The sequence below is a fragment of the Cnephaeus nilssonii genome (genome assembly GCF_951640355.1).
Source record: "Cnephaeus nilssonii genome assembly, chromosome: 4".
Classification (NCBI taxonomy): Eukaryota; Metazoa; Chordata; class Mammalia; order Chiroptera; family Vespertilionidae; genus Cnephaeus; species Cnephaeus nilssonii.
The window spans coordinates 84258986-84285991 of NC_137075.1; the positions used below are offsets into that span (position 1 = coordinate 84258986).

At 38.8% G+C, this 27006-nt stretch overlaps 1 protein-coding gene across 1 annotated transcript in view; it reads right to left on the reverse strand.

The window, feature by feature from the left end:
* SYNJ2BP (synaptojanin 2 binding protein) overlaps nt 1-25622 on the reverse strand; it is a 36526-nt gene extending 10904 nt beyond the window's left edge. Inside the window, exons 1-2 of the mRNA XM_079767862.1 lie at nt 25457-25622; nt 7868-8004 (exon numbers count right to left, since the gene is read on the reverse strand). Coding sequence (XP_079623988.1) covers nt 7868-8004; nt 25457-25520 — 201 coding nt within the window. The 5' untranslated portion in view covers nt 25521-25622. The remainder of the gene's footprint in view (nt 1-7867; nt 8005-25456) is intronic.
* Nucleotides 25623-27006: the final 1384 nt, after the last annotated feature.

The following is a 27006-nucleotide window of genomic DNA, read 5'->3' on the forward strand; positions in this document are numbered from 1 at the left end:
TCAAACACTATATCCCCAGACAAATCTTTCTAAAGTACAATTCTGTTTATACCTCTTTGTGGCTCAAAAACAAAAACAGAAGTTGAAGCAGGGGAGGAAAGAGTGCGTACCTGATTTCTCATTCTGATATGCAAAGTCCTCCCCTTGGAACCTACCTTCCCAATTTAATCTCTCATTACTCCCTTTCATGTATCCTATGCTCTAGCTAAATCACATAACTCATTACCCTGAGACAAAAAACACACATATATTCTTATTTTCATACCTATGCTTAAGCTATATCCATTATCTGAATACCCTTTCCTTTTAAAAAATTCTACTTATCTTCTATGATTGATCTTAAATAGGATCAGTCCTGGTACCCATAGTGTAGAAATGAATACAAGGTTTTCTAATTGATGGACTTTGATCTTATGCTACTAAACCATATTCTGATCATATCTTTTTTGTGTGTTTTTTAAAGATATGCTACAGGGAAAAACTTCCAGATGTCTCAATGACTCAATTATTTTAGTTAATTCCTGGGGAAAGACTGTTGATTGTAGTGAGAATACTCACTTAACTAATTTAGCCTGTGATAACTATATTTCTCATTTAAAGAAATAGGTACTTATTTCCTCTCAGAGACAAATAAGTTAATGATGTAGTCATGTTAACAAATGCCAGATGTCATAGTTCAATATCAGAGCCAAGTTACATAGTAATATGAATGCAAATGAGAGAACTATATGACATTCAACGGCAAGAATACAGAGTTTATCCCTGGCTGGGTGGCTCAGTTGGTTAGAGCGTTGCCTTGAACACCAAAAGGTTGCAGGTTCAATTCCTGATCAGGGCACATACCTTGGTTACGGGTTCAATACCCAGTTGAGGCACATATGAGAGGCAATCGATAGATGTTTCTCTCCAACATCGATGTTTTTCTCTCTCTCTAAAAAAATCAATAAAAACATATCCTCAGATGAGGATAAAACAAAACAAAACAGTAAGTTCAAAATAATCTTTGCCATGCTAGTCAGTAATAATTGCCAGGAACCACTGCATATTTATCATAATCTCTGGAGCTGTCCAGTCATTTTACATGTAAAACTTACTCAGTTTCACAATAGTCCCGTAAGTTAGGAACCCCTATGTTATTGATAAAACTAAGAGGCTATACAGCTTGTGCATGGCATATATAATGGGAGCAGCAAAGCCAGGATTCAAACTCAAGCTGCCTGGCCCCAAAACTTTCACTTTAAAACACTAAACTATAGAAATTTACACTGTAAGCAAGAATTTTATTTCAGTAACATATCACCATCCATCACATTAATGCTGTAAATTGAATTTTTATTGATTTTGCAGTTTCATTTGTATCTAATATAGGTTGTCCCCCAAAAATGTATGCACACATGTTGAATAATTATGAAGGCAGTGTTTATTAAAATACATTTCATTTTCAAAATTGAGCTATCAGCTGTTAAAGTGTATATACATTTTTGGGGAGAGACCCTGTATGTAACACACTGAAAAAATTTAGAGTTGTATAAAAACATAAGGTGTTTATATACTAACTAGAGGCCCAGTGCATGATTGAATCATGCACGTGTAGGGTCCCCTACACGCTTTCGCTTTTTGCGGTGGAGCTGGGTGCCTGTCCGCTGGTGCCGGAGCAGACAGACACCCAGCCCCCCCACTTTTGATGGTCCGCGGCCGCTGAGGGGGGCTGCCGCGGACACCTGCCTACCCTGCCGTTGAGAGGCGCAGCTGGGTGTCCGCGGCAGGCCCCCTCAGTGGCCGCGGATCTGGCCGTTGAGAGGCACAGGGGGCGGGAGTCCCGCCCCCTGCACCTCTCAACAGCAGGGTAGCCCCTCTCAGTGGCAGCGGATCCGTGCCTCTCAATGGCCGGATAGGCCACCCCGAGTCCTGCCCCCCAGCCTCCCACCGCCCAATCGTGGGCGTAGCGGAGTGATGGTAATTTACATGTTACTCTATTATTAGATAGGATATTTTTATTCATTTGTATGTATTGAAGTAGCGTTAAAATTTAAAAAGCAATTTAGTTAACTGCTATGTCACTGACAAGGCCTTTCTAGATGTGACTGATTTGCTACTTTGAATCTCCATAATACATAACCATCTTAAAGTCAAACTAAATTATGCCTTATATCATAATCACTTTATACACTACTGTAAATATCTTGGAGAGCTTGTATCGCAACTTATCATTATAATCCCTATAATACCTAGGGTATTAGTGTGTTGAATAACCCTTGAGTATAAGAAATGTCACAAGATTTTCTGAAGGTTGGTTGCAGAGTACACCCTGCAAACAGCCATAAGTAACTACACAAAGTCTGACGGACATAGTCTCAATATGACACAAAGCTGAGAAGCCTGTGTTCTACTAGCAGCTTTACCCACCGATGACTCAATGTGTATGTAATCTTGGTCCTCTGCTGAGCCTCCTTCTGCTAATGGGGAAGAAAGATATTGGTGACATCAGGCAAAAGAAGGTGCTATACAGGGTACAGGCATATTATGCTAGTTATGCCTTTTGACCTTCCTATTTAAGCCTAAAGGTATTCTAATATAAGAGGACTTTTACTCTAACTGCTTAAAAAAATAAACAAATGAAACGCCAAACAAGAGGCCTTTTAGAAATGCAAAGGGAATTTCTTTTTTAAAGAACCATTTTTCATCCTTTGCCCAAGGTAAACCAGCCCCATAAAACAAATTATGATTCTTTCTCTCTTGACAATGTCACCTCTACTCCAAAGACAAATTTGCTTTCTAATATTGAGCTCCTCTAAGTGTTTTTACAGATTCCAGCTCATCGTTGATTAACCACCAAGTTCTATAAGCTTTACCCCTAAATATATGTGACATCCTTTTTTTTTAAAAAAAAAAATCATCTTTACTAATATAGACCAGAGAATCTCAGTGTGGTCCCAGAATCAGCAGCATTAGCATTACTCTGGGAACTTGATTAATGTGGAAATCAGGCCCTATCCTAGTATTCTATGCTTTAACCAAGCACTTTAGTTGATCCTGAAGTTTAAGTTAGCTCTAACCTAAACTGCCTGAAATTGTCTTCTAACTGGTTTCCATACCCAGTCTACTGACCCTATTTAATATATATTCTATGCATCCACAGATTTCATCAGTGATTTTCCATTTACTGGAGTAGTGATTTTTTTTAAAAAATATTGGTCTGTTGACCTATTACAGAAGATAATGAAGGCAATCCAGTAGGTCAAGACCAGTATTGAATTTTTCAAAAGTAAAATTAGAAGAAAACACAATGTATCAGAAATAATCACATATAGAATTATTATTTTGTTAAACTTTGCTTCAATTGTGTATGTGTGTGTTTGTACGCACACACACACACACGTATATTTCCTATTACCGTCGATAATTTAAAAGGTTTGAAAGACATCTGCCTAGAGCAGTGCTTCTCATACTTATTCACACTCATCCAGAGATCTCGTTATAATGCTGGTCAGGGGAGGTTCCTGAGGCTCTGCATTTATTTCTCACAGGTTTTCATGTGATGGCCAGATAGTCTTGGACCTCACTTCCAGTACCAAGAGCTATTCAAATGAGAAATCTTAGAATACTACTAATCTTGCTACTTCAGCTTCCATAATTCATGGCAAAGTAAGTTTTATTGAACCTGAGATATGGCAGATTTACAATACGCTAAAAATTTTACTAAATGTTCAGAGAATTGGGATAGTGGTGTTCTAGGTGTTCTGATGGGAAAACATAAAAATTTCTGCTTTAACTATGATGTTAGCAGTCTTTAAAAATGAGTTTCCTATTTCCTGGAAACTTAGGAAATGAATAAAATGAGTTAAAATTTGTTTTCTTTGATGAGTAATAATTTTGAATTGCCTCAGGATAATCTAACATTATCTCAGGATGTTAGTTACAGGAACTCTATAACTATAGGATAATATAAATGTATATGTATAAGATGTAGAAAAAAATGGGTTCAATTTAATAAGCACTGGCCTCAGGTTATACTCTGGGTATTTAAATTTTTAACCAAAATCTTGAAAGGAACTGCAATTGGGGGGAGAAGGTGTCTCTTTTTTTTAAATCAAAGTTGAAGGGGAGAAAATTATCCAGTTCTAATTAATCAGGACCAACCAAAAATGTCAATCATGCTATAATTCATTCACAGAGCAACTAACTTACTAGATGCTTACTCTGTGTCAGCTACAGACCTACTTGCTGGCGACACAGAAATGGGAAGACAAAGTACCTTCTGGAGAGGTACTTTGTCTAAAGGATTCTGTATATTTCAATGTCTCTGCAGCTGACTGGATGAGGGTTTCTAGTGGGTCTTTCCTACTGATTTCTAGATAAGGGCAGAAACAAGACTTTCATTATTTCTTTTAATTTTCCATAGCACCTGGCACAGTGCTCTGCAGGCCATCAAGTACAATAGTTGATAAATGTTAATGACTACTCAACTCTTTCATTCACCAAATTAATAAGTGTTCTTGAAGAGAATATGAAATGCAGCTGACTAATGGCCCAATCTGTGCCATTTTTGTTATCTAAGAGGTTTGGTCAAAATGAAACATTCATCTGTGCATTATAATAACCAGCTATATCACCCTGAGCTTTATAAAAATGTATAGTTCACTGAGGATTTACTATTTTTGACTACCCACCTAACACATGGGAGAAATGAGAAACCTAAACAGATTCCTTCCCCACCTCCCACAAAAATAAAATTTCCCCAGATTCTCTGGTAACCTATACAGATATTAAACCATCTTTACCATCACACACACAAAATGAACTTTGAGTGATGAATCTCCAGTCCTCAGCTCAGCTTCAGGTCTGTTCTATTGGTAATATCTGTTTTTGTTTCATGGTTATCGGATGTAACAGGGCCTTCAATCTTAAATATCATTTACATCCATTAAAGAAAAGCTTTTCTTTCTTTCTTTTCAGTTTAAATCATCCACAGTGATCAAAATAAAAATTAAATTTCACGTTTAATGAGAAAGGGAAACTGCAAAATGAATTATGCAGTTATTTATTTAATTTTAGAACTTGAAAGTAAGACAAAACATGGGTATTTAGGGAGAAATGCAAAGATTAAATTAAATTAATAGTCAATAATACTCACAAGAAATCTAGATCACTTAATGATACTGCTAGTAGTTATCCAAAATGGATATGTGCTCATGAAAGGGCATATTCTTAGTTTGATTATCTGGCAAAAGTTACAAGAGAGAGTTGGGGCATATTTTACAACATGGATCCATGTGAGAATAGAAAAGCTCATACAGAATAAATGGGAATATAGACTAATAAATAATTTAGCATCATTTTATAGAGACTCCAAAGCCAATAATAAATAAGTACTTAAGTACATCAAAGGGATAAAGTGAGCTAAAGCATAGATGTAACTGTTTAAGGATTAATGGGTAACTAGTTCACTTTAGGATATAGAGGGAACAGGATGGTGAGATAAGAAAGTCACTAATTCTTAGGGAATGAGATCTAGAAGAATTTTGGAGCAAACTCTTGGAAGGGAAACTGGAGTCAGTGACTATAGACCTAGATAGAATGGAGAGGATAGCTGGCCTTTTCCACCTATATATGCTCCACTGTTTCCTCTTTCTGTCTTCTGTATCTCTCTCCATCTCTGACTTGCATTTTCCTTTCTCTTCTTTCACATGTCTTTTCCTTAACTGGACAGAACATAAACTTGAATCACTCTTTGTACTGTGTTTTATTTATATATATATATATATATATATATATATATATATATATATATATATACACACACTAGAGGCCCGGTGCACAAATTCACCCGGTCCCAATTGGGGCTGATGGGGGTGGGCCAGCCTGGGAGGGACCATGGAACGTTGGCCGGTTGGCCCCAATTGGGGCAGCTGGGGGAGGGGCAGCAGAGGAGGGGCAGCTGGGGAGGGGGCTTGTCCAGCCCTCTCACTCAGTCCCAATCCGCTGGACCCCAGGAGCAAGCTAACTTACCAATCAGAGCATCTGCTCCCTGGTGGTCAGTGTGTGTCATAGGGACTGGTCGAGCAGTCGACCAAACCATTGACCGATCAATCGGACACAGCATATTATGCTTTTATTATATAGGATTTGTAATATTTACTATCTTGTATAGATTTTTGTAATATTTCTTATATTTTGATAAAGTGAAATCCTCTTTGCTATAAATTTTAAAGTCAAGTGAGCTAAGTTATTTAGACATCTACTTTTCTCAGGACATTTATCTCCTACCCTTTTTAAAAACTTGTGTGGCCTTCCAATTTCTTTCTCTATGAGGCAATGGCCCATATAAAAAAGGCTCATCGTCTCAGCTTATGTCTAACAAATTCTCTCACATTGAGGTTTATGTCCTTTTTCCCCCCCTTATCTAATTCTACCCTTTATAAAAAGGCTAATTTCAGTTTCTATATAAAACCATACCTAAAATCTACTATTAACTCACCATGTAACTTCCTGTTTAGGATAACTAGTCCTAGCTCCTTGTTTACCTGTTAGGAGGCAGTATAGTATACTGGTTAAGAGTACAGGCTCCAAATTCACAGACCTAATTTTAATCCTCTGCCACTTATTACTTGTGTGACCCTGGGCGAGCTGCTTGACTTCACCAAGCCTCAGCTTTCCTAGCTGCAAAATAGGCATAATAATTGTACCCACCTCATAGGGTTACTACAATATTAAATAAGTTTAAAGTTCTCAGCATATTGCTTAGCATATAGTGCTCAAAAACTGCTAACCATTCTAATTTTTCAATAGGCCTTTAACCAAAGATTTTTAAATAAAAAGGCTTTCTTCTTAACCCCTATACTTTTCAAGTCCCTCTTATGTCAAACTATTGGACTGCATAGTTTCTAACTACATGCTACACCTTTTATTTTTAACCCACTTTCAAGTGTTCCTTTATGTACCACTCAAGTTGATTTCATATTTTCAGAATGTCTTTCTTGGAGTAAAAGGAAATAATCTGCTTCTTAACTTCTCAATATCCTTTGAGATAAAAGGTAGATTATCTTTGTCTCTATCTCAACAGATTAATTAATAGGGTCTAGAAGTTTAATGGACTTAAAAGAGGCAAAATGGTCAGTGAGAAGGACTAAAATGGGAAATTACCACTCATGATAGTTTATTAATATTCTGATCAGCTAACCTTGCTGGGTTTGCCTGAATTTACTAACTTGTTTTATTTGTTAAATACATATTTAATGTAAAAGGTTAAAAAAAAGATCTGGTCCCTGACTTGAGGAACCTCTAGAAAACAATAAAATTAATGGTTACCATGCAGTAAGGGTCTTTACTAGAGACATTAACAGAGTTGAAATGGGAGCAAGCACAGTGGACAGATATCCAAATCAGATTGCATTCCAATTTTTTATCATAATAATGGGTGAAAAAGGGCTCTGAGTCTAAAAAGAACACTTAATTCCTACCTTCACTTTTTTGCCACTTCTGGTGTAAAGGGAGACATATTAACTTTTTAAACTACAAAGAGGAAGTGACAAAGTATAATGGAAGAAAAACCAAAATTGTGGATTTTAAGTACCTCCCTCTACCAACCAGTCCCTCAACTCTCCGTTTCATGTTTTTAAAACTTGGGTAAGTAACTTTACTTTCTAGACTTACTTTTGCTTTGTCTATCAAAGCAAGTTAATATACTCCATATTCTATGATAGTTCTGAAAAAGATGACTGATCAAGGTCCCTCCTATTGAACGCTACAAATTGGATATTTTCTGATCCAAAAAGGCAGGCAGGAATCTTCCCAAGGAAGGGGTTAGGAGTAGGAAGTAGGGTCTAGGGAACAAGGGACAGTGAAGGAGGCCGAAGCCAGTTCTCACCGAGAGGATCTTATCACCCTCCTGGAGCCGCCCATCCAGGGCCGCAGCCCCATTCTCTTTGATGCGGCTGACGTAGATGCCACTGTCGTTGGAGACATACTGCTGATCTGTCCCACCGACGATGTTGAAGCCCAGCCCTGAGAAAATCGTGGAGGAGTTGTGAAGGAGATAGGGGTGAAGAAAAAGAAAGGGATTAGAGAAGAAGAAGATAAAGAGAGAGGAAAGGCCTATAGAGAGGGGAGGCTGGTGAGTCAGACTGATGTAGCTGGTGAATATTCATGGGCAAGGTCAGTGAATAATATCACCAAGAGTGGTCAAGTGTATCTAGAATTGCCCACTCAGATCAGATAGAACTAAAAATACAAACACCGTGGTCAACATGGTTTGTTGAATATAAAAAGAAAGATCTATGTTAACTCAGTGAAAGAATAATGGTGATTCTTATAAGATGTGCTTCTGTTCACATTTGATTCTGATTCTGTTGATGGTACTCAGTGGACCCAATTCTTGACTTTCCTTTTATTCATGTAACAGGGTTAGCTGTGTCCATGAGAAGAAGCTATGCTTTTAACTAATTAGCAAATAAACCATTCTTAATTTAGTAGAAGAGAGATTACTAACCAAACTTTACTTTCCATACTTCTCCAACCTTTGGGAGAATTTGTGTATGGTGGTATTTTGGAAGAAATGATCTTGGTAGTCTTATTTATTTTTTCTATTTTGAGTTGAGGGGGCAGTAGTGTAAGTGTTGGCAGGAAACCTGGGAAATAGAAAGGAAACTGATGCTTCATGATAGAACGAAATCATCAAATTCACTCTTCTTTCCTTTTCTACCTCAAGTGCAAACAACCATGTACTTGGGTACAGTGATTGCTAAGTTTTATTTGTAGTAAAAAACTGATTCAATGATTAGCAATTCCCCATTTCAGCTTCTCCCCAGCCCCAGGTAACCACCATTCTTTCTATTCTTCCCTTCTAGGAGTGACTATTTTAAATGGGCATAAAATTTCAGTTATACAAGATTAAGCTCTAGAAATTTGATGTACAACATTGTACAGATAACAATAGTGTATTGTACACTTAGAAATCTGTTAAGAGCCCTAGCCGGTTTGGCTCAGTGGATAAAGTGTTGATCTGAAGACCAAAGGATTCCAGGTTGGATTCCAGGTTCAATTCCAGTCAAGGGCACATACCTCGGTCGCAGGCTCCTCCCTGGCCTGGGCCCTGGTCAGGGCGTGTGCAGGAGGCAACCAATCTATGTGTTTCTCTCATATTGATATTTCTCTCTGTCTTTCCCTCTCTCTTCCACTCTCTCTAAAAAATCAATGGAAAAATATCCTCGGGTGAGGATAAATAAATAAATAAATAAATAAATAAAAACTGTAGTGTTGATTACATAACTCAATCATAATTTATTTTTAAAAAATCTGTTAAGAGAGTAGATATCATTTAAATGTTTTAATGCAAATAAAACAAAATAAACCTGACTACCAAAGTATTATTTTCATGTACCAAACCATTAAATTGTGGGATTTCAGTTTATGAAAACCATTGTTATATAAAACGGATTTTATTATGCAATAAGAAGAAAAGAAAAAGAACTTCCCTAGTGTTTTCTTCATGTCAAGTACTGTAGAAGTGAAAACACAGTGCAAAGAGAAAGGAGATAGTTTAGAAACAAACAACAAAAATCTGGTAGTACAATTGGCAGGAATAGCCATAATCACTAGCCTACTTACTGGTTTCAATAGAAAGCAGATACTTAAAAAGACATTGTGGGCTTTCTAAAAGTTCTCCTCACTGGTGGGATGAGAACTTACATGTAAAGCTCATAATATTAATATACGCACTCGAAAATTAATCTGTGATTTAAGAAAATGCATGGCTGAAGAGAGAAGCAGCAAGAAATATGTCACTTAAATAGCATAAGTTGTGCACAGAATATCTGCAGCTAGAGAATGGAAAGAAGGATTTAAGATACATGATAGAAGAACTAATTCTGGAAAATGACTATTTCAACTTCCTTGAAGGGTAGGATATAAAAAATTTAAAGTTACTAAATGATTTCTCTTAGAACACTCTTAATTTGTATTATAGTGGGTGGCAGGTATTGGAAAGGGGCTGGTGGAGTTATTTGAGATAAGATGGAAAGGTAGGTGGAGCCTACCTTATGGAAGGCTTTGAAATGACTTAAAAACTGTGACAGGTTTACCCTAGCTGGCTCAGTGGATAGAGCCTTGGCCTGTGCACTGGAGGGTCCAGGGTTAGATTCTGGTCAAGGGTACATGCCCAGATTGCAACCTAAATCCCCAGTAGGGGGCGTGAAGGAAGCAGCCAATCAATGATTCTCATCATTGATGTTTCCATCTCTCTTCCTCTCCCTTCCTCTCTGAAATCAATAAAAATATATTTTAAAAAAAACAACTGTGACAGGTTTGAGCAAGGTGGCTCAGGCCAACTAGCCTCTCTCAATACTGGAACAAATTATTTGGAGAAAATTTTTCAATGAAATCCAACATCCTAATCAAACACTACTACAGCTGCCACTAGAAATCTTGGATAGAAAGCACGTTTTAAGCAGATGAATGCAATATAGTAGTAAGAAAGAGAAGGGCCCCTGGCTGGTTTTCTCAGTGGTTAGAGCATTAACCCACACACCAAAGAGTTGAGGGTTCAATTCCCAGTCAAGGGCACATAAGCTTGGTTGCAGGCTCAATCCCTGGCTGGGAAAGGGTACATTCGGGAGGCAACTAATCAATGTTCTCTCTCACATTGATGTTTCTCTCTCTCCGCCCCATCTCCTTTCCACTCCATCTAAAAGCAATGGAAAAATATCTTCGGATGAGAATTAAAAACAAGAAAAGAAAGAGGAGGAACTTTGCTACTGGTTATTTAAACCTATAAACAGTGTCTAAAAAAGAACAGTGGAAGAAATCTTACTGAAATTTTCTAAAAATAAACAAGTGCAGTCTATTCCCTCCAGAAATCCCATCATACAGGCATGTTTATAACCTACTGCTGCTTCAGTTGTAAATGAACCACATCACTGAATATGAAAACTCCTGGACTGATGTGAAATCCCTTTCTTCAGCCAGAACATTTACAGAATTGAACTCACTGATAATTCAAAGCACTGCTGCAATAAACAGAAGTCACCAAAGTACTGAGTAGCAGCAACATTACCAATTCAAACCTGATACCTGTGGATATCTACATAATCCCCAGTTCATGTGTTCATTAAAAATTACTGGTGATTGGCCCTGGCTGGGTAGCTCAATTGGTTAGAGCAGTGGTCGGCAAACTCATTAGTCAACAGAGCCAAATATCAACAGTACAACGATTGAAATTTCTTTTGAGAGCCGAAAACCGACTTCTGCACATGGGCCACGAAGTTTCAATCACACTGTACGAGCACGCCCACACGGGGTATTTTGTGGAAGAGCCACACCCAAGGTGCCAAAGAGCCGCATGTGGCTCGCGAGCCGCAGTTTGCCGACCACTGGGTTAGAGCATCATCCCAATATGCCAAGGTTGTGGGTTCGATCTCCAGTCAAGATGAGCACATACAAGAATCAACCAATGAATGCCTAAGTGGAACAACATATCAATGTTTTTTTTCTCTCCCTCTCTCTAAAAAAAAACCCACACATAATAATAAATCAATAATAAAATATTACTGATTGACCATGTATCAGGCACTGTGTTATGTTCTGAGAAAGACATAAAGCTAAAGTAGACAGTTCCTGCTTTAATCATAAACAGAAATTTACCCCTTTTCCTGTCCCTTTTAGATTTTGCAAAAGCAAATAAAAATCAGAAGACCAGGTCACAAATTCAACTCCATAACTTAACAGATTTGTGGACTAAAAATAGTTATTGCACCTCTGATCCACAGCTTTCTTTTCTGTAACTTAAGGATTATAATGTTACCCTCTCTACCTCAAAAGGTAATTGTTAGGATACAATTATCTTAATAAATCTAAAAAAAAACCCTTATAAACTAGAATTGCACTAAAGTAGTTGTTAATGAACTAGTAGTACCTGCTTACAGTCCCAAACCAGATAGTTTGATGGAGAAAAGATGAATAACTATACAGTACAAATGTGAATAAACCTGAAATATAGGAAAACAGAGAGATTAAAAAGTCCATCCAGCCCGCTGGTGTGGCTTGGTGGTTGAGTGTCGACCTATGAACCAGGAGGTCACTGGTTCAATTCCCAGTCAGGGCACATGCCCGGGTTATGGGCTTAATCCCCAGTAGGAGGCATGCAGGAGGCAGCCAATCAACAATTCTCTCTCATCATTGATGTTTCAATTTCTCCTTCTCCCTTCCTCTCTGAAATCAATAAAAAATATATTTTTAAAAAGTCCATCCATCCATTAATAGGACAAGACTGTACTAACTCAAACTTTAAGTATGTCTATAACCTGTAACCCAGACATTTCTCCTCATGAGCAGTATCTACAAAGAGTGGCATTTAAAATAAGCAATAATCACTCCAGCACATGCACCAACCAACTGCAACATCAGCTGGAAATAAAAAGGGAAGGACCATCCCAGTACATATCTGTTGATTATCAGCTGTGTCTTAGAACAATCTGCCATAAACAGGGTGGACCACATTTCCTATTGGTCTGGGAGTCTTGAAATACTCCTGTAATAAAAATACTCCCTTCAATTTCAAAGGCATCTCAGTTTGGACCAATGTGATCATCCTATCTATAAGGCTGATGTAAGAATATGTTAATTGCAGCATGTTTTGTGACAGTGTGGACTGATAGTAATTTAGGTGTCTATCCTTTGGGGAATCGGTAACTAAAACATAGTTAAAAGTTAGAAGCACTAAATAATCCTATCTAATAAAAGAGCAATATGCAAATTGACCATAACCACACTACACCAACAAGCCACGCCCACCAGCCAATCAGGAGCAAGTATGCAAATTAACCCAACCAAGATGGCTGCGGGCACAGAGCGAGCAGGAGGTTTGGGTTTCCCCGGCAATGGAGAAAGCCAAGCTTCCTGCACACTCTGGCTGGCCCAGGCCTCTGCTCAAGGCTACAAAGTTTCAATTATAGAAGATAAATAAATCCCAGATACCAGGGCCTCCACTTGGGTCGCCAAGGGGCGTGGCCAGCCTGCAAATCACCACAGGCCTCTAGCCCAGGCGGCCCCATTCCCCAAGGGAACCCCCACCCTGATCCAGGACACCCTTCAGGGCAAACCAGCTGGCCCCCACCCATGCAGCAGGCCTCTATCATATCTAATAAAAGAGTAATATGCAAATTGACCATCACTCCAACACACAAGATGGCTGCCCCCATGTGGACACAAGATGGCTGCCACAAGATGGCCAGCAGGGGAGGGCAGTTGGGAGGGACCAGGCCTGCAAGGGAGGGCAGGTGGGGGCAATCAAGCCTGCAGGGAAGGGCAGTTAGGGGTGACCAGGCTGGCAGAGGAGGGAAGTTGGAGGGGGACCGGGCCTGCAGGGGAGGGCAGTTAGGGGTGACCAGGCCTGCAGGGGAGGGCAGTTAGGGATAACAAGGCCTTCAGGGAAGGGCAGTTAGGGGTGACCAGGTCTGCAGGGGAGGGCTGTTAGGGGTGAGCAGGCCTGCAGGGGAGGGCAGTTAGGGGCAATCAGGCTGGCAGGGGAGAGTTAGGCATCAATCAGGCTGGCAGGGGAGTGGTTAGGGGGTGATGAGGCTGGCAGGCAGAAGCGGTTAGGGACAATCAGGAAGGCAGGCAGGCGAGCAGTTTGGAGCCAGGATCGAGCCTAAACGGGCAGTCGGACATCCCTCGAGGGGTCCCAGATTGGAGAGGATGCAGGACGGGCTGAGGGACACACACTCCCGTGCATGAATTTCGTGCACTGGGCCTCTAGTCCTATATAATAAAAGGGTAATATGCAAATCGACTGAATGGCAGAAAGACCAGTCGCTATGACGTGCAATGACCACCAGGGGGCAGACGCTCAATACAGGAGCTGTCCCCTGGTGGTCAGTGCACTTCCACAGGGGGAGTGCTGCTCAGCCACAAGCCAGGCTGAAGGCTGGCAAGCGCAGCGGTGGTGGGAGCCTCTCCCGCCTCGCCTATGCGGCAGCTGTCTGACTGACGGGCCTAAGGACATTCCTCAAGGGCTCCTGGACTGAGGAAAGGGTGCAGGCCGGGCTGAGGGACCCCCTCAACCCCCCAGTGCAGGAAAGTCGTGCACCGGGCCTCTAGTCATATATAAAGTAATGGAGGTTTAAATTTTAATGTTGATATTAATAGCACAATATCTTCTTATAAATTAAAAACCCATTCGCACAAAACAGTATTATCTACTTACAAAAATGCATGCATATTTAAGGACATGTGGAGACATATTAGAGTGGGTAACTATTAGGGAAAGACACAGGATGAGGTTAGAAATGAAGGGTAAAAATAAAACAAAATAAAAGATCTTGCATGTACTGATGATGACAATGTGTTATGGATCTAAAGGATATAATCAATTCAGTTCTCAGCATATACGATCCAAAAGGGGTTAAGGTGAGAGGGCAAAGAAAACAACTATTAGTAGATTCACTAGAGATTAAAAAAATAAATTTTAAAATGTGATGTGAACCACAATATCTAAACTGTAGTCACTAATATCAGGGGGGACCTAAAATGGAGTCAGGAGGCTATTAAGAAAGTGAGGCCTAACAGCCTGTGCACATTTGAGCCTCAATTCTCAGAGCTGCTATTAAGTTGCTAAATCTGTTGCTAAACACAGCTCAAGGCTGAGTCATCAATATCCTGGAACAACTGCTCCATGGACTCATGGAGTTTACCTCCTTCTTGTAGTTTTTGCCTCCCTTGTTTGCATATTGGAACTAACCAAACCTTGTTAACCTAGCCAGTAATTCTTCATTTGCATGAAAGAATTACATTTTGTGATTTTTCCCTTTAAGAACCCTTTCTTTGTTCTTCCCGGGACACAATTTAGGTTGCTACCTGAGTCTGTGTATCCTGGGCTGCAGCTTCTTTTGCTCATATTAATGCTTTTTACTCTTTACTACAGTCTGAAATTAATTTTGGTTTGCAGTGGCAAGATTAAAATGGGTGGCTTAGTCTCAACTTTAGAAGAGAAGTCTTAAACACAACAAAAGTAAGTATGGCATAAGAATAATACCTCCTCCATAGGACTGGGAGAAAGTGTGCCTAGTTTAAGAGCCTTGGAAATTTAAACAAGAAACGTCTTCTTGTGGACTGCTCCTATTTCCAGGTCTGGACCTTGAGCTTGTTTATGAATAAGATCAGTAGTAGCAGCAGCAACACCTAATATTTATTGAGCATTAAATATGTACCAGGTATTCACTATGTACTGCACACATATTATCTCATTTAATCTTCTCAAAAAAAATGTTACAGGTGAATTTAAAAGGTGAGACATAAAGACATTAGGTAACTTTACAAAAGGTCAGTTAGCTTTTCATAAAGCCAAGACACTAAGCCAGGATGTTTAATTCCAAAGTGTGAGTTATAAACCATTTTATTACTACACTGTATCTTTGCAGAAAATATAAAAAATGGCTTTAGAAAAAAAAGTCTTTCCTCTGAATAACAAGTGTTGGGATAATTGTTGTAGAACAGTCCCCAAGGGTAATATATTCCAGAGAAAAAATTGGTCATTCTGGAGTTTTGTCACCTTTGTTAGGGTCCCTATTACCAAACTTTCAGGCCAGAAAAGGAAAAAACCTTTAATTTATTCAGATTCTTGTCTATTAAATCTAAAAGTTATAAAATAAAAGACCAGTGTTTAACAATCTGTTATTCTAGAAATAATGTCTGAGCATAATTAAAATGAAGAAAGAAAAAAAACAGTCCACTAACATCAATGATAAATGCTGCTTGCTGAGTTATGAACTCCAGACTGACAAACACCCTATTTTCTCCCTATTTACCTATAGGCTTTTTCTACACAAGTTAATTTTATAATTTCCCTTAGACATCAATTCAACTCTACTAAGTACACAACCCACTACTTATTTATGATAAGATAAACATAACATAAAATAAAACTGTATGAGACACACAACTCACTGTTTGTTTAGTAGTAAAATATATGTAACATGAAATTTAACATTCTAACCATTTTTAAATGTGTTACATTAATTCAATGGCATTAAGTGCATGATTAATGTTGTTGTGCAACCATCACTATACATATCTAGAACTTTTTTATCATACCAAACAAAAATTCTGTACCCATTAAAGAATAACTTCTCACTCCTTCTTCCTCCAACCCCTGAGAACCTCTATGATACTTTCTGTTTCTCTGAGTTTGCCTATTCTACATACCTCAGATAAGTGGAATAATCCAATATTTGTTCTTTTGTCTTGCTTACTTCCCTTTGCACAATGTCTTTCAAGTTCATCCTTGCTGTAACATGTATCAGAATTATTTCATTCCTTTTAAAGACTGAATAATAGTCCATTGCATGTACATACCACATTTTGTTTATCTAGTCATCTGTCAATGTACACTTGATCGTCTCCATACTTTGGCTGTTGTGAATAATGCTGCTGTTAACACTGGTGTACAAGTATCTGCTCCAGTCCAGGAAGTTGTGTGAGTCCTCAAACTTTGTTCTATCTTTTAAAGATTCTCTAGTTGTCAGGAGGTCCTTTGAGATTTCACATGAATTTTAGAATGGGGTTTTCTATTTCTGAAAAAACGCTGATGAAATTTTGATGGAGATTACACTGAGTCTGAAGATTGCGTTGGATAGTATTACTTCCTTAACATTATTAATCTTCCAATCCATGAATGTGGGATATATTTCTACTTATTTTGTCTTTAATTTCTTTCAGCCAAATTATATAGTTTTCAAAGTATAAATTACTACCTTCTTGGTTGAATTTACTAACAGTATAAGTATTTTATTCTTTTTGATGCTATTGTTAATGGAATTTCTTGCTTAATTTTCTTTCATATTATTCATTGTTAAATGTATAGAAACTTATCTAATTTTGTGTTTTGTAACCTGTAACTTTGCAAAATTTGTTATTAATTCTAATAGGTTTTTTTGGTGTAGAATCTTTAGAATTTTGTACATATAAGAAGATTGTATCTTCTGTAAATGCCTTTTATTTATTTTTCTTCCCTAACTATTCTGACTAGAATTTCTAATACCATGTTAAATGGAAGTGGTGAAAACAGGCATTCTTGTTTGTTCCTGATCTTAGGAAGAAAAAACTTTTATTCATACATTATTGAGTATGTTAGCTGTGGATTCTTCATATATGACCTTGGTCATGTTGAGGAAGTTTCCTTCTATTCATAATTTGTTGATAGTTTTTAACATAAAAAGGTGTTGAATTTCCTCAAATACTTTTTCTGTTGAGATAATCATGAGGGGTTTTCCTTCATTCTATTAAAATTATGTATTGCATTGATTGATTTTAAATTTCTTTGCATTCTTGGAATAAATCCCACTTTGTCATGGTATATAATCCTCTTAATATGCTGCTGAATGAACACAATGTAGCTCTCTGATCAGCCTGATTTATTGTATAGCAGTAATTTCTGGATCATGACCACAGGAAGAAGGGCCAAAGTACAATCTAGCAGCTTCACTGAGTTGATAAGATGGGGAATCAAAGTTTGTGAAGGAAGAGGTTGCTAGAAATTATAGGGTAAAATTCTGAAAAGGAGGTAGTTAGACAGAAAAAAGGAGTTCAGGGCACCTGCATGTGTCTTTACCAAGTACTAGGTCATGCAGTTTTGTTCAGTTGAATGAAACTCCACAAGGTTGGACACACAAAAACTAGGGAGTTGTATGGTGAAAAATTATCATAGCTCACGTAAGTCAGGGAGATCTTCAAGTCCAGAGGTTAAATTACTAGGCATTTTTTGACCCAAAATTATTATATATTCCCTGGAGAAACCCTCTGATACAAAGATGAAATATGTCACTTGTCATTTTGTTACCTCTCCCAAAAGACAGTAACAAATATGCATTGACAAATAATGACAGAAAGAGGGAAAATCTTTCACCTCAAAGGAACAGAAAGATGGTCCAACAATAAAAGCATGTATTATGCCCTCCTCATCCCAGTGCTTCATCTGACAGGGGCAACAGAGAATACGACCTACCAAAGATATGTCAGGCAGTGCCTGCCAGGATCTATACTGAGGCCTCTTTTTTTTTTTTTTTAATAAATCTTTATTGTTCAGATTATTACAATTGTTTCTCCTTTTTTCCCCCCATATCTCCCCACCACCCGGTTCCCACACACCCCCTCTGACCTTACCTCCCCCCCGTTGTCCTTATCCATAGGTGTATGATTTTTGTCCAGTCTCTTCCCCTACCCTCCACACAGACACCCCTTTCCCCCTGAGAATTATCAATCCACTCCCATTCTATGCCTCTGATTCTATTATGTTCACCAGTTTATTCTGTTCCTCAGATTTTTAATTCACTTGATTTTTAGGATCACTTGTTGATAGATATGTATTTGTTGTTCATAATTTTTATCTTTACTTTTTTCTTCTTTTTCCTCTTTTTAAAGAATACCTTTCAGCATTTCATATAATACTGGTTTGGTGGTGATGAACTCCTTTAGCTTTTTCTTATCTCTGAAGCTCTTTATCTGCCCTTCAATTCTGAATGATAACTTTGCTGGGTAGAGTAGTCTTGGTTGTAGGTTTTGCTATTCATCACTTTGAATATTTCTTGCCACTCCCGTCTGGCCTGCATAGTTTCTGTTGAGAAATCAGTTGACAGTCGTATGGGTGCTCCCTTGTAGGTAACTAACTGTTTTTCTCTTGCTGCTTGTAAGATTCTCTCTTTGTCTTTTGCCCTTGGCATTTTAATTATGATGTGTCTTGGAGTGGTCCTCTTTGGACTCCTCTTGTTTGGGGTTCTGTGCACTTCCTGAACTTGTAAGTCTATTTCTTTCACCAGGTGGAGGAAGTTTTCTGTCATTATTTCTTCAAATAGGTTAGGGTGAGATACTGAGGCCTCTTTTTATTGCTCCTAAACTTTGCTTTCAAATATCGAGGTAGGCATTCTTATTCTCTCATTCCAGAACGAGCCCTTGTTCAAGCACTGAATGTAAATGCCTGGCCTCTACTACATCATGTCTCGGTTTGCTTCATTGCTTTTGAAATGTTTCAATCTCTTCATTTTTGCCTCAAAATACAATCTGTACCCTCTCCACTACCCTCTTTTCAACTTTCTCTTACTCCAACTCTTCTTGCCCAACATACGGTAAATGGCACAATGTATAATCATTGCCATTGCCTGAAAATACTTTAGTTTTGTACAAGGGGAAAAATAACATTATCTAATTTGTTTCCAAAATGCTTCTTAAAGGCGTTTAATATTTTCTTGGGGTTTTTGTTGTTGTTGTTTTGCCTGAAATGATTCATTGCCTCTGGCTCTTCAAGGAACACAACATAGCTGATGAGGATCCATAGCACTTTCATTATTCGGCCTCATGAAGGTACTTGACACATGCCTATCATAACTATCCTATTGAACTGCAACATTCTTTTTTTAAAAGTACATTTTATTGATTTTTTTTACAGAGAGGAAGGGAGAAGAATAGAGAGTTAGAAATACCGATAAGAGAAATATCGATCAGCTGACTCCTGCATACTCCCTACTGGGGATGTGCCTGCAACCAAGGTACATGCCCTTGACCGTAATCGAATCTGGGACCCTTCAGTCCGCAGGCCGACGCTCTATCCACTAAGCCAAACCAATTAGGGCGCAACATTCTTTTTAATATATTTTTATTGATCTCAGAGAGGAAGGGAGAGGGGAGAGAGAGGCAGAAACATCAATGATGAGAGAGACTCAATGATTGGCTGCCTCCTGTACACCCCACACTGGGGATAGAGCTCACAACCTGGGCATGTGCCCTGACTGGGAATCAAACCATGACCTCCTGCTTCATAGGTCGACACTCAACCACTGAGCCACACTGGCCAGCCTGAATTGCAACATTCTTAAAAATAGGGATCATTTTTAAATTTTTTATTCTAGCATCCATGATTTCTAATCATAATGTAGTAAACACTAAATGAGTATTTTTAAAAATAGCTTCCCTTCATTGCTGAGTCTCCTGAGACCAATAGTTTATTCTGATTCATAATCTAAATATAATTTTTTTCTTCAATACATAATTTTGATCTTACTCAAATATAATAATTGGCTACTTTGCTGCCTAGCCACATGATTTCAGAGAAGAACGGAGAGGGAGAAATAGAAACATCAATGATGAGAGAGAAACACTGATCAGCTTCCTCCTGCTGATTGGGTTGATGCTCAGCCACGGAGCCACACTGGCCAGGCTGATAATCTTAATCAGAGAGATATCTAGCCTGGGTCAGAAAAGCTTCCTGGAGGTGGTGACTCTTGAATTCAGTTTTAACCACTAAATACAAAGGGGAAGGAATCAAGACGGAACCTTAAAGATAGGTTAAGTTTCACTCTGGCCAGTGTGCTCAGTGGTTAGTGTTGGCCTGCGCAACAAAGGATTGCAGGTTTGATTCCGGGCCCCACAAGTTGGGGTAGCGTGTAGGAGGCAGCACATCTCTGTCTCTCTCTCTCTCCCCCCGCCCCCCTCCCTCCCACTCTCTCTAAAAATCAATGGAAAAAATATCCTCCAGTGAGGATTAACAACAACAAAAAAGAAAGGTTAAGTTTCCACAGTAACAGGGAGAACTTTTCATCATCCAATCTCTACCAATTTTAACAACCTCTTCTCCCTTAACTCACCTTCTATCTAGGCTGGTTTACTCACTGAGTTCAGAATATGCTTAATTTATTTTATTTTCTCTATTACTGCTTAGGCCATACCCATCCCTGTTCCTCACACTAGCCTAAAGTCAATCTACAAAATAAACGTAAGCTCTATCTTCTTGTAATTGGTCAATCTGGCCCTTATCAACAACTCCATTCTTTGAACTTTTCCATCACAGGATCAGATGAACACATTCCCCTAGATACTTCCTTTGCCCTCCCATTACATATATGCAGGTCATAATCCGTAACCATCTGCACCTTTTGCACAGAGATTTAACTTTTTACATGAGAATGCCAATTATGTAATTTCCATGAGGGCTAGACTTCATGTAATCAATAGAAAACACAGCAAGGATATAGCACTTCAGTCTCAGATCTATTTGGTACATGAAGGAATAGGTCAGAAAACTGTTAGCAACTGTCTCAGGTTAAACAGAAAGCACATGAGAGGTTTGTAGAGGCTTAAATGCTTGGACTTAATGAGTTTTCTTGTTTTTAGGTTCTCACCTTGACATGCCCTGGCTCTGTCAACAGCAAACTATAAAAACTTTCCACTGTGGATTGTGTAAGTCATTTAAGATGCCTCAAATCCTTTGGGAATAAGACATGATATTATAAAATAAAGGTCAGGAGAATTTTTGGAGTCAACTCCCTAAACGTGGCTACTCTACTGGGATGTAGCATATGAAACAGTAGAATCAAGAGATCTGGGTTAAATTCCTAACTCTTGAAACTCACTGGCTTTAGAACTTGGGCAAATACTTAATGTGGATTAATCACTTACCACTCAAGGTTGCTGTGAAAATTAAATGAGTTAATACATATATAAAGTAACTAGCACAATACCAAAAAGATATTTGCTTAATTATTCAGTATTAAAACATTACACCAACCCATTTATCCCTGCAACTCCTTTTAAGAGAGTAGAGAAAGAGAGATCTTTCCCCACTCTTTAAAGATATATCAGGAGCAACTTGCTGAAACCCATTGAGACTCAGCCCTGAGCAAGGAATCCTAATCCTAATACCCAATGTGCAATAGGGTTGTCTTTATGACCAATCTCTACCTGTTTCAGTAGGGGATTGGGAGGGGGGGAAAGCAAGATTAGATTCTGGTCATAATTCTTAGAGTAACAGAGTCTTTCCAACATTAAGAACTCTCAATTTGATGAAGGAACAAGTAGGAGGCTTAAAGACTTAATCAAGCTGGACTACCATAGAAAAAAAACTGATAGTGTTCCATAAAGCATAAAAGGTGAACTCTTCAAACCCTTGAAGACATTTGAGGCTGTGACCACTGTCTTTGACAATTCTTCAAGCACCCACTATTAGTCCAAAATGGCAGGAATCATAAAATAATATGTGAAATGACCAAAGAATCCTGAACTATTGGAAGTGGAAAAAATGTGCAAAGTCATCTGGCCTAAGCCTCTTCTTACATAGTTGAGGAAGTTGGTATAGGAGAGAAGCCAAACTGCATGCCAAGCTTCTTTTTGTCTCCCCAGATACCTCATTGTTTTAATTTTCCTAAGATTTCATTATTTCCTTTAAAGTAACCAAGATCAGACAGAAAAGTTTATCTGCCTTGCAAAATGGACCCAAACACTGGAAATATCCAATACTTTTGCCCCTGACAGAACATTGGCGACAAAAAAAAGCAAAGATATATACACTGAGTGGCCAGATTATTATGCTCTCTGAATGCATAATAATCTGGCCACTCAGTATATATATACATAATTAGAGGCCTGGTGTATGAATTCGTGCATGGGGGGGGGGTGGTCCTGCCAGCCTGGCCAGGGGGAGGGGACATGGGCGGTTGGCCGGCTGGCCTGCCTGCTGGTAGAACTCCTGGTTGAGGGGACAATTTGCATATTAGCCTTTTATTATATAGGATATACACTAAGTGGCCAGATTATTATACATTCAGAGATCATAATAATCTGGCCAGTCAGTGTACATTCTTGCAGTTACCAGATTAAATTATCAAGTTCCTGCATAGGAAGTTGTACACAAAGAGTGACAATCGTGTCCACAAACAGAAATGCATACTGAGAACTAGAGGCTTTTCATAGTTCTTCTATAGAAAGAAAGGTCCCTATGGGGACTACCAAAATCACTGGAAGTTTTCAGTGGTGATAACTGACTTCTTCCTTGTGTATCTGCATGATGATACAGTGAAAAAAAGGTGAATTAGACTGTGAGACTTCTTAGGAATACCACATACAAGGTAAGGAACTCTGGGAGGTAATAACAGAAGTTTGATACCTTTTCTTATTAACTGAACCACCCAAACTTCAAATGATTATTTTAATCTAAGTTCAATACAAAATTTGTGGCTCTGCTCTCTTGTTTATCAACTTACATGAGTATGACATGAACCTACTTAAAGAAGCCACCAGGTGAATAAATACACATATAGTACAGAAATTAAACCCCTTTTGGGGGAAATATATTAGCTAGATATAATTATTCTTCTTAATTAGTCCCTTGAAGTTTGTCCTAACTGCAATGATTCAGAAAAAAGAATGCTAACATCTGTAAGATCAACACGGAATTTTAGTGAATGTGAGCTAAACATCAAGCAACACTGTTAGGAAAATACCAAAAAAGGTAAAGTGATACTATACTGAACTTTAAAAATATTTAGTGACTAGAACATGCAAGATAATATCAGAGTTCTGCTCTCCTCTAATAAGGAGATCCTGAAAATATTGTTGGATGCCACAGCCAAAGGACTATGTCAAAGTACATTGAATTCCTAAGAGACAAGAATAAAATCTCAAACGACATCACAAGAGATCAAAAGTAGGCTATAGCAGGAAGAGACAAAACAGAAGCAGGATGCCTTTAAATATTTGCAGGGCAATCAGAAAAGGAACTACCATTGTTTTAATGGGCCCTATGGGAAGAACAAGTACCAGTGGATGAAAAACATAAAAACAGCCCTGCCACTGTGGCTCACTTGGTTGAGCGTCCCATGCAACAGGAGGTTGCTGGTTTGATTCCCAGTCAGGGAACATGCCCAGGTTTCAGGTTCGGGCCCCAGTAGGGGGCATGCAGGAGGCAGGCCATAGATATTTCTCTCTCTCCCTCTTCCTTCCTCTCTCTAAAGTCAATAGAAACCTATTTTTTAAAAACAAACAACAACAAAAAAGAAAGACAAATTTTGGTTTAATAAATTTTGGTTTAATAATTTTCTATGTTAGCTTCAAAGTTAACTCCTTGAAGGTGAAAGGAGATATTTACGTAAAATAGGAAAAGGGAACCTAAGAAACTTGGGCATAAGAGCCTTTGATAAAGGTTTAGGAGCTCATATGGTACATGACACTAAACCATGCAGATAAGCCATGAGTTATATTCTGATAAGTAAAGTCACCTTCCCATTTTTTTATAACAAGAAAGAAGGCAAAATATGAATGGTTCTGAAAGCCATATGTTATGGGGAATAATTTATAAATGGTGGTCAGGCTATTACAAAATTTCATGTGAGAAAAGATAATGGACTGTTCTAGGTAAAACAGAAAAGAGTGAAAGGCTCACAGAAACATTTCGGAGATGGGGCTTATGATATTTAATGACTTATTGGAGACTCTTGGAATAACAGTATTTAGTGGGATTTACTGTGTTAATCTCGCCATTCATCTATTAACAATAACAACAGTGATAGCAGATACTTACCTAGTGCTAACCATGTGGTAGGAAATGTTCTAAAGGTATTACATAGTTTAATTCATTTCATTCTCATAACCCTATGAAGTGTATTCTATTATGCACATTTTACAGAGGAGAAACTAAGGCTTACATCAGTCAAATGGGTCAGAGAATAAATATCAAAGAACTAGGAGGAAATCAGATGCCAGATTGAGACCTACATAATCCCACAGCTAAAGCTACTGAATCCATACACTAGACAGGTGCAAGGGAAAGGCAACAAAATTCGAGACAGGCAGCATGCAGTAATGGTAGCAGCCCCGTGAGTGAAGAGCATCAGGGGGAAGTGGACTGTGGGTGAATGAAGATTTAGGCGGTATCAGAATCAGGGAACCATTATCCACGTCAAGAAACAGAAAATTGTTGGCACTCCAGAAGCATGATGTGCTTGTTTAAACACACACACACACACACACACACACACACACACACACACACGAACCCAAATGATAAAATACCTGCTTTGAATCCAAATTCCTAGAGACGGGACCTAATAATTAACTTCTTTTTTTTTTTTTTTTTTTTTTTTTTTAGCAAAACCCTGGTTAATTTTGAGGCAAAACCAGGTTTGGGAACTTCTGTAATAGATCGCTAAGTTTTCTTTCTGCTTTAAAATTCAAGTTGACACGAAATGACTTTCCCAGAAGGAGGAAGGGAGGAATACTAGCACCAAGAAAACGGCTGTGCATTTACAATCTACACCGTTTATAATTCCATGTTTATTAAAGTCTCTCATAGAAACAGGTATAGACCAGGCAATGGGAGGAGGGGTGTGTTGTTCATTGTGTGCTGGTTAAAAAGCAGGCTTTCTCCCAGGATTTTCTGGTACCGTTAGCAGAAAGAAACCTGTCCTGACTATAATAAAGATGGTAATCCAACTAAAAAAAAAATGAGACGGATTCCTCAGGTCCTTGTCTGGCTAACGATGGATGCCAAAATATTGTTCCACATGCTCAAAAGCGTGGCAGGAAACCTCTAGGTTGGGGCCTGCCAGCTCTGAGTCCAAAAATATCTGGCTCAGAAGAAGAGGTGTCTGCTTTGCAATCACACTTCAAGGACCCTACTCCCAAAGATGCCCAATTCCGGACGTACCTGAGGGTCCTCGGGTAAGATTGATCTCTTCCTCAGTGACCAAATAATCCACTCTTCCGTTCATATTTTACTGCCTGTCTGGTTTCCCACCTGGTCAACTAGGTCTCGCACAGGTGAAGGTGAATCAATCTCAGCGGGGCGCCTAAAAACACGGTACTTTCAGTTTCTGCGGCCCCTGGACCGGAAGCGGAAGCTGAGCGCGGGGAGCACCAGGAATGCTGGGAATCGTAGTTCTGGTGGCGGAGGGGTTGCGAAATCTTAGGACTCTCGATTCCAATAATTATAGGCTGTTGTTGTTCCTTGTGAGTAAGCCCCTAAGCACTGGAGCAAAGTGAGCCTGGAGCAAGTTACTGCTGCGGGTGGGGGATTGAGGGAAAACAAAGGTGAGAGACATAAGTCAGTGTTAAGGAAAAATTAGAAGGAAGATATCCTGCAACTTCTAAGAAATCTCCACCAATGGAGCAAAGAAAAAAATAAAAATAAAAAAGAGCTCTATTATTCTGTGATCACCAAACCAGACTGGGCTGGGCGTCTCACACAATTCCCCCATATGATTGCAAAGACAGACAGAAACTTCACTCTTTTATGTAGCCAGGCAGATACAGTGCACAACCTGCACGTTTTCACGGAAGAGGACTTAACAGCACCGTTTGCTATACACCCTTTGGTAAGTCACCTTTTTGGTGGCCATCTGTGTTAGTTAATTGCCATAATCAAGAGTAAAAATTGAAACTTTTCTATCTCTATGACAAGCAGGTCCTTACAGCTTTGAGCAAGGCAACTATAGACTTATAAAAGGGACAGTGGAAGGATTTATGGTTACAAGTTCACTCAAGAAAATCCTTTAAGAAAAGGAAAAAGGGTAAAGTTCTCTTTGTTTTAGTAAAAGGGAAAGTTCAATCCTTTAAAAAAAATTCTTACAGTAAGACTAGTGGGTGAACTAGCTGTGACTTCAACCCAACCTTCCTGACTCTGGAGGTGGAATTCCAAAACAGGGCTTCAGGGGTCAAAAACTCACAAGCCTGAAGGATCAAGAAGGTGATTTAAATGTAGGAAACTACCTGGAGTTAGACCACCCGAATTGGTGGGGACTCTGGAAGACTGAACAGTGCAGTTCCCATTAAGGCATTCAAATTCAGATTAAATCATTAAAACAGAAGCTACAGTACTTACCAAGCAAAACAAGAAAGAGGTGTATTCCTCAGGAAGGCCTTTTATTAGCCAATCCAGAGAGAAGTGAATATGGAATAGTGGAAAGAACACAGGAGATAATGTTAGAAGGCTTGACCTCAAGTTTTGATTTTATCTTCTTCCAGTTGTCTAGCTTTGAGCAGGTAACATAATCATCTCCCATGTTTCCCCCATCTGAAAAAGGGCATAATCATAGGTCTTTAAAAGGTTGTCGAAAGGATTAAGTGAGATTAAATTTTAAAGATTACTTCTCAACTTCAAACTCAGATTCCTACCACCCTCACTTCCAACCCTCATCAACATATGTAGGTTGGATGAATAAAATGATCATAATAAAAAGCAGAGTATGAAAAGTGAAA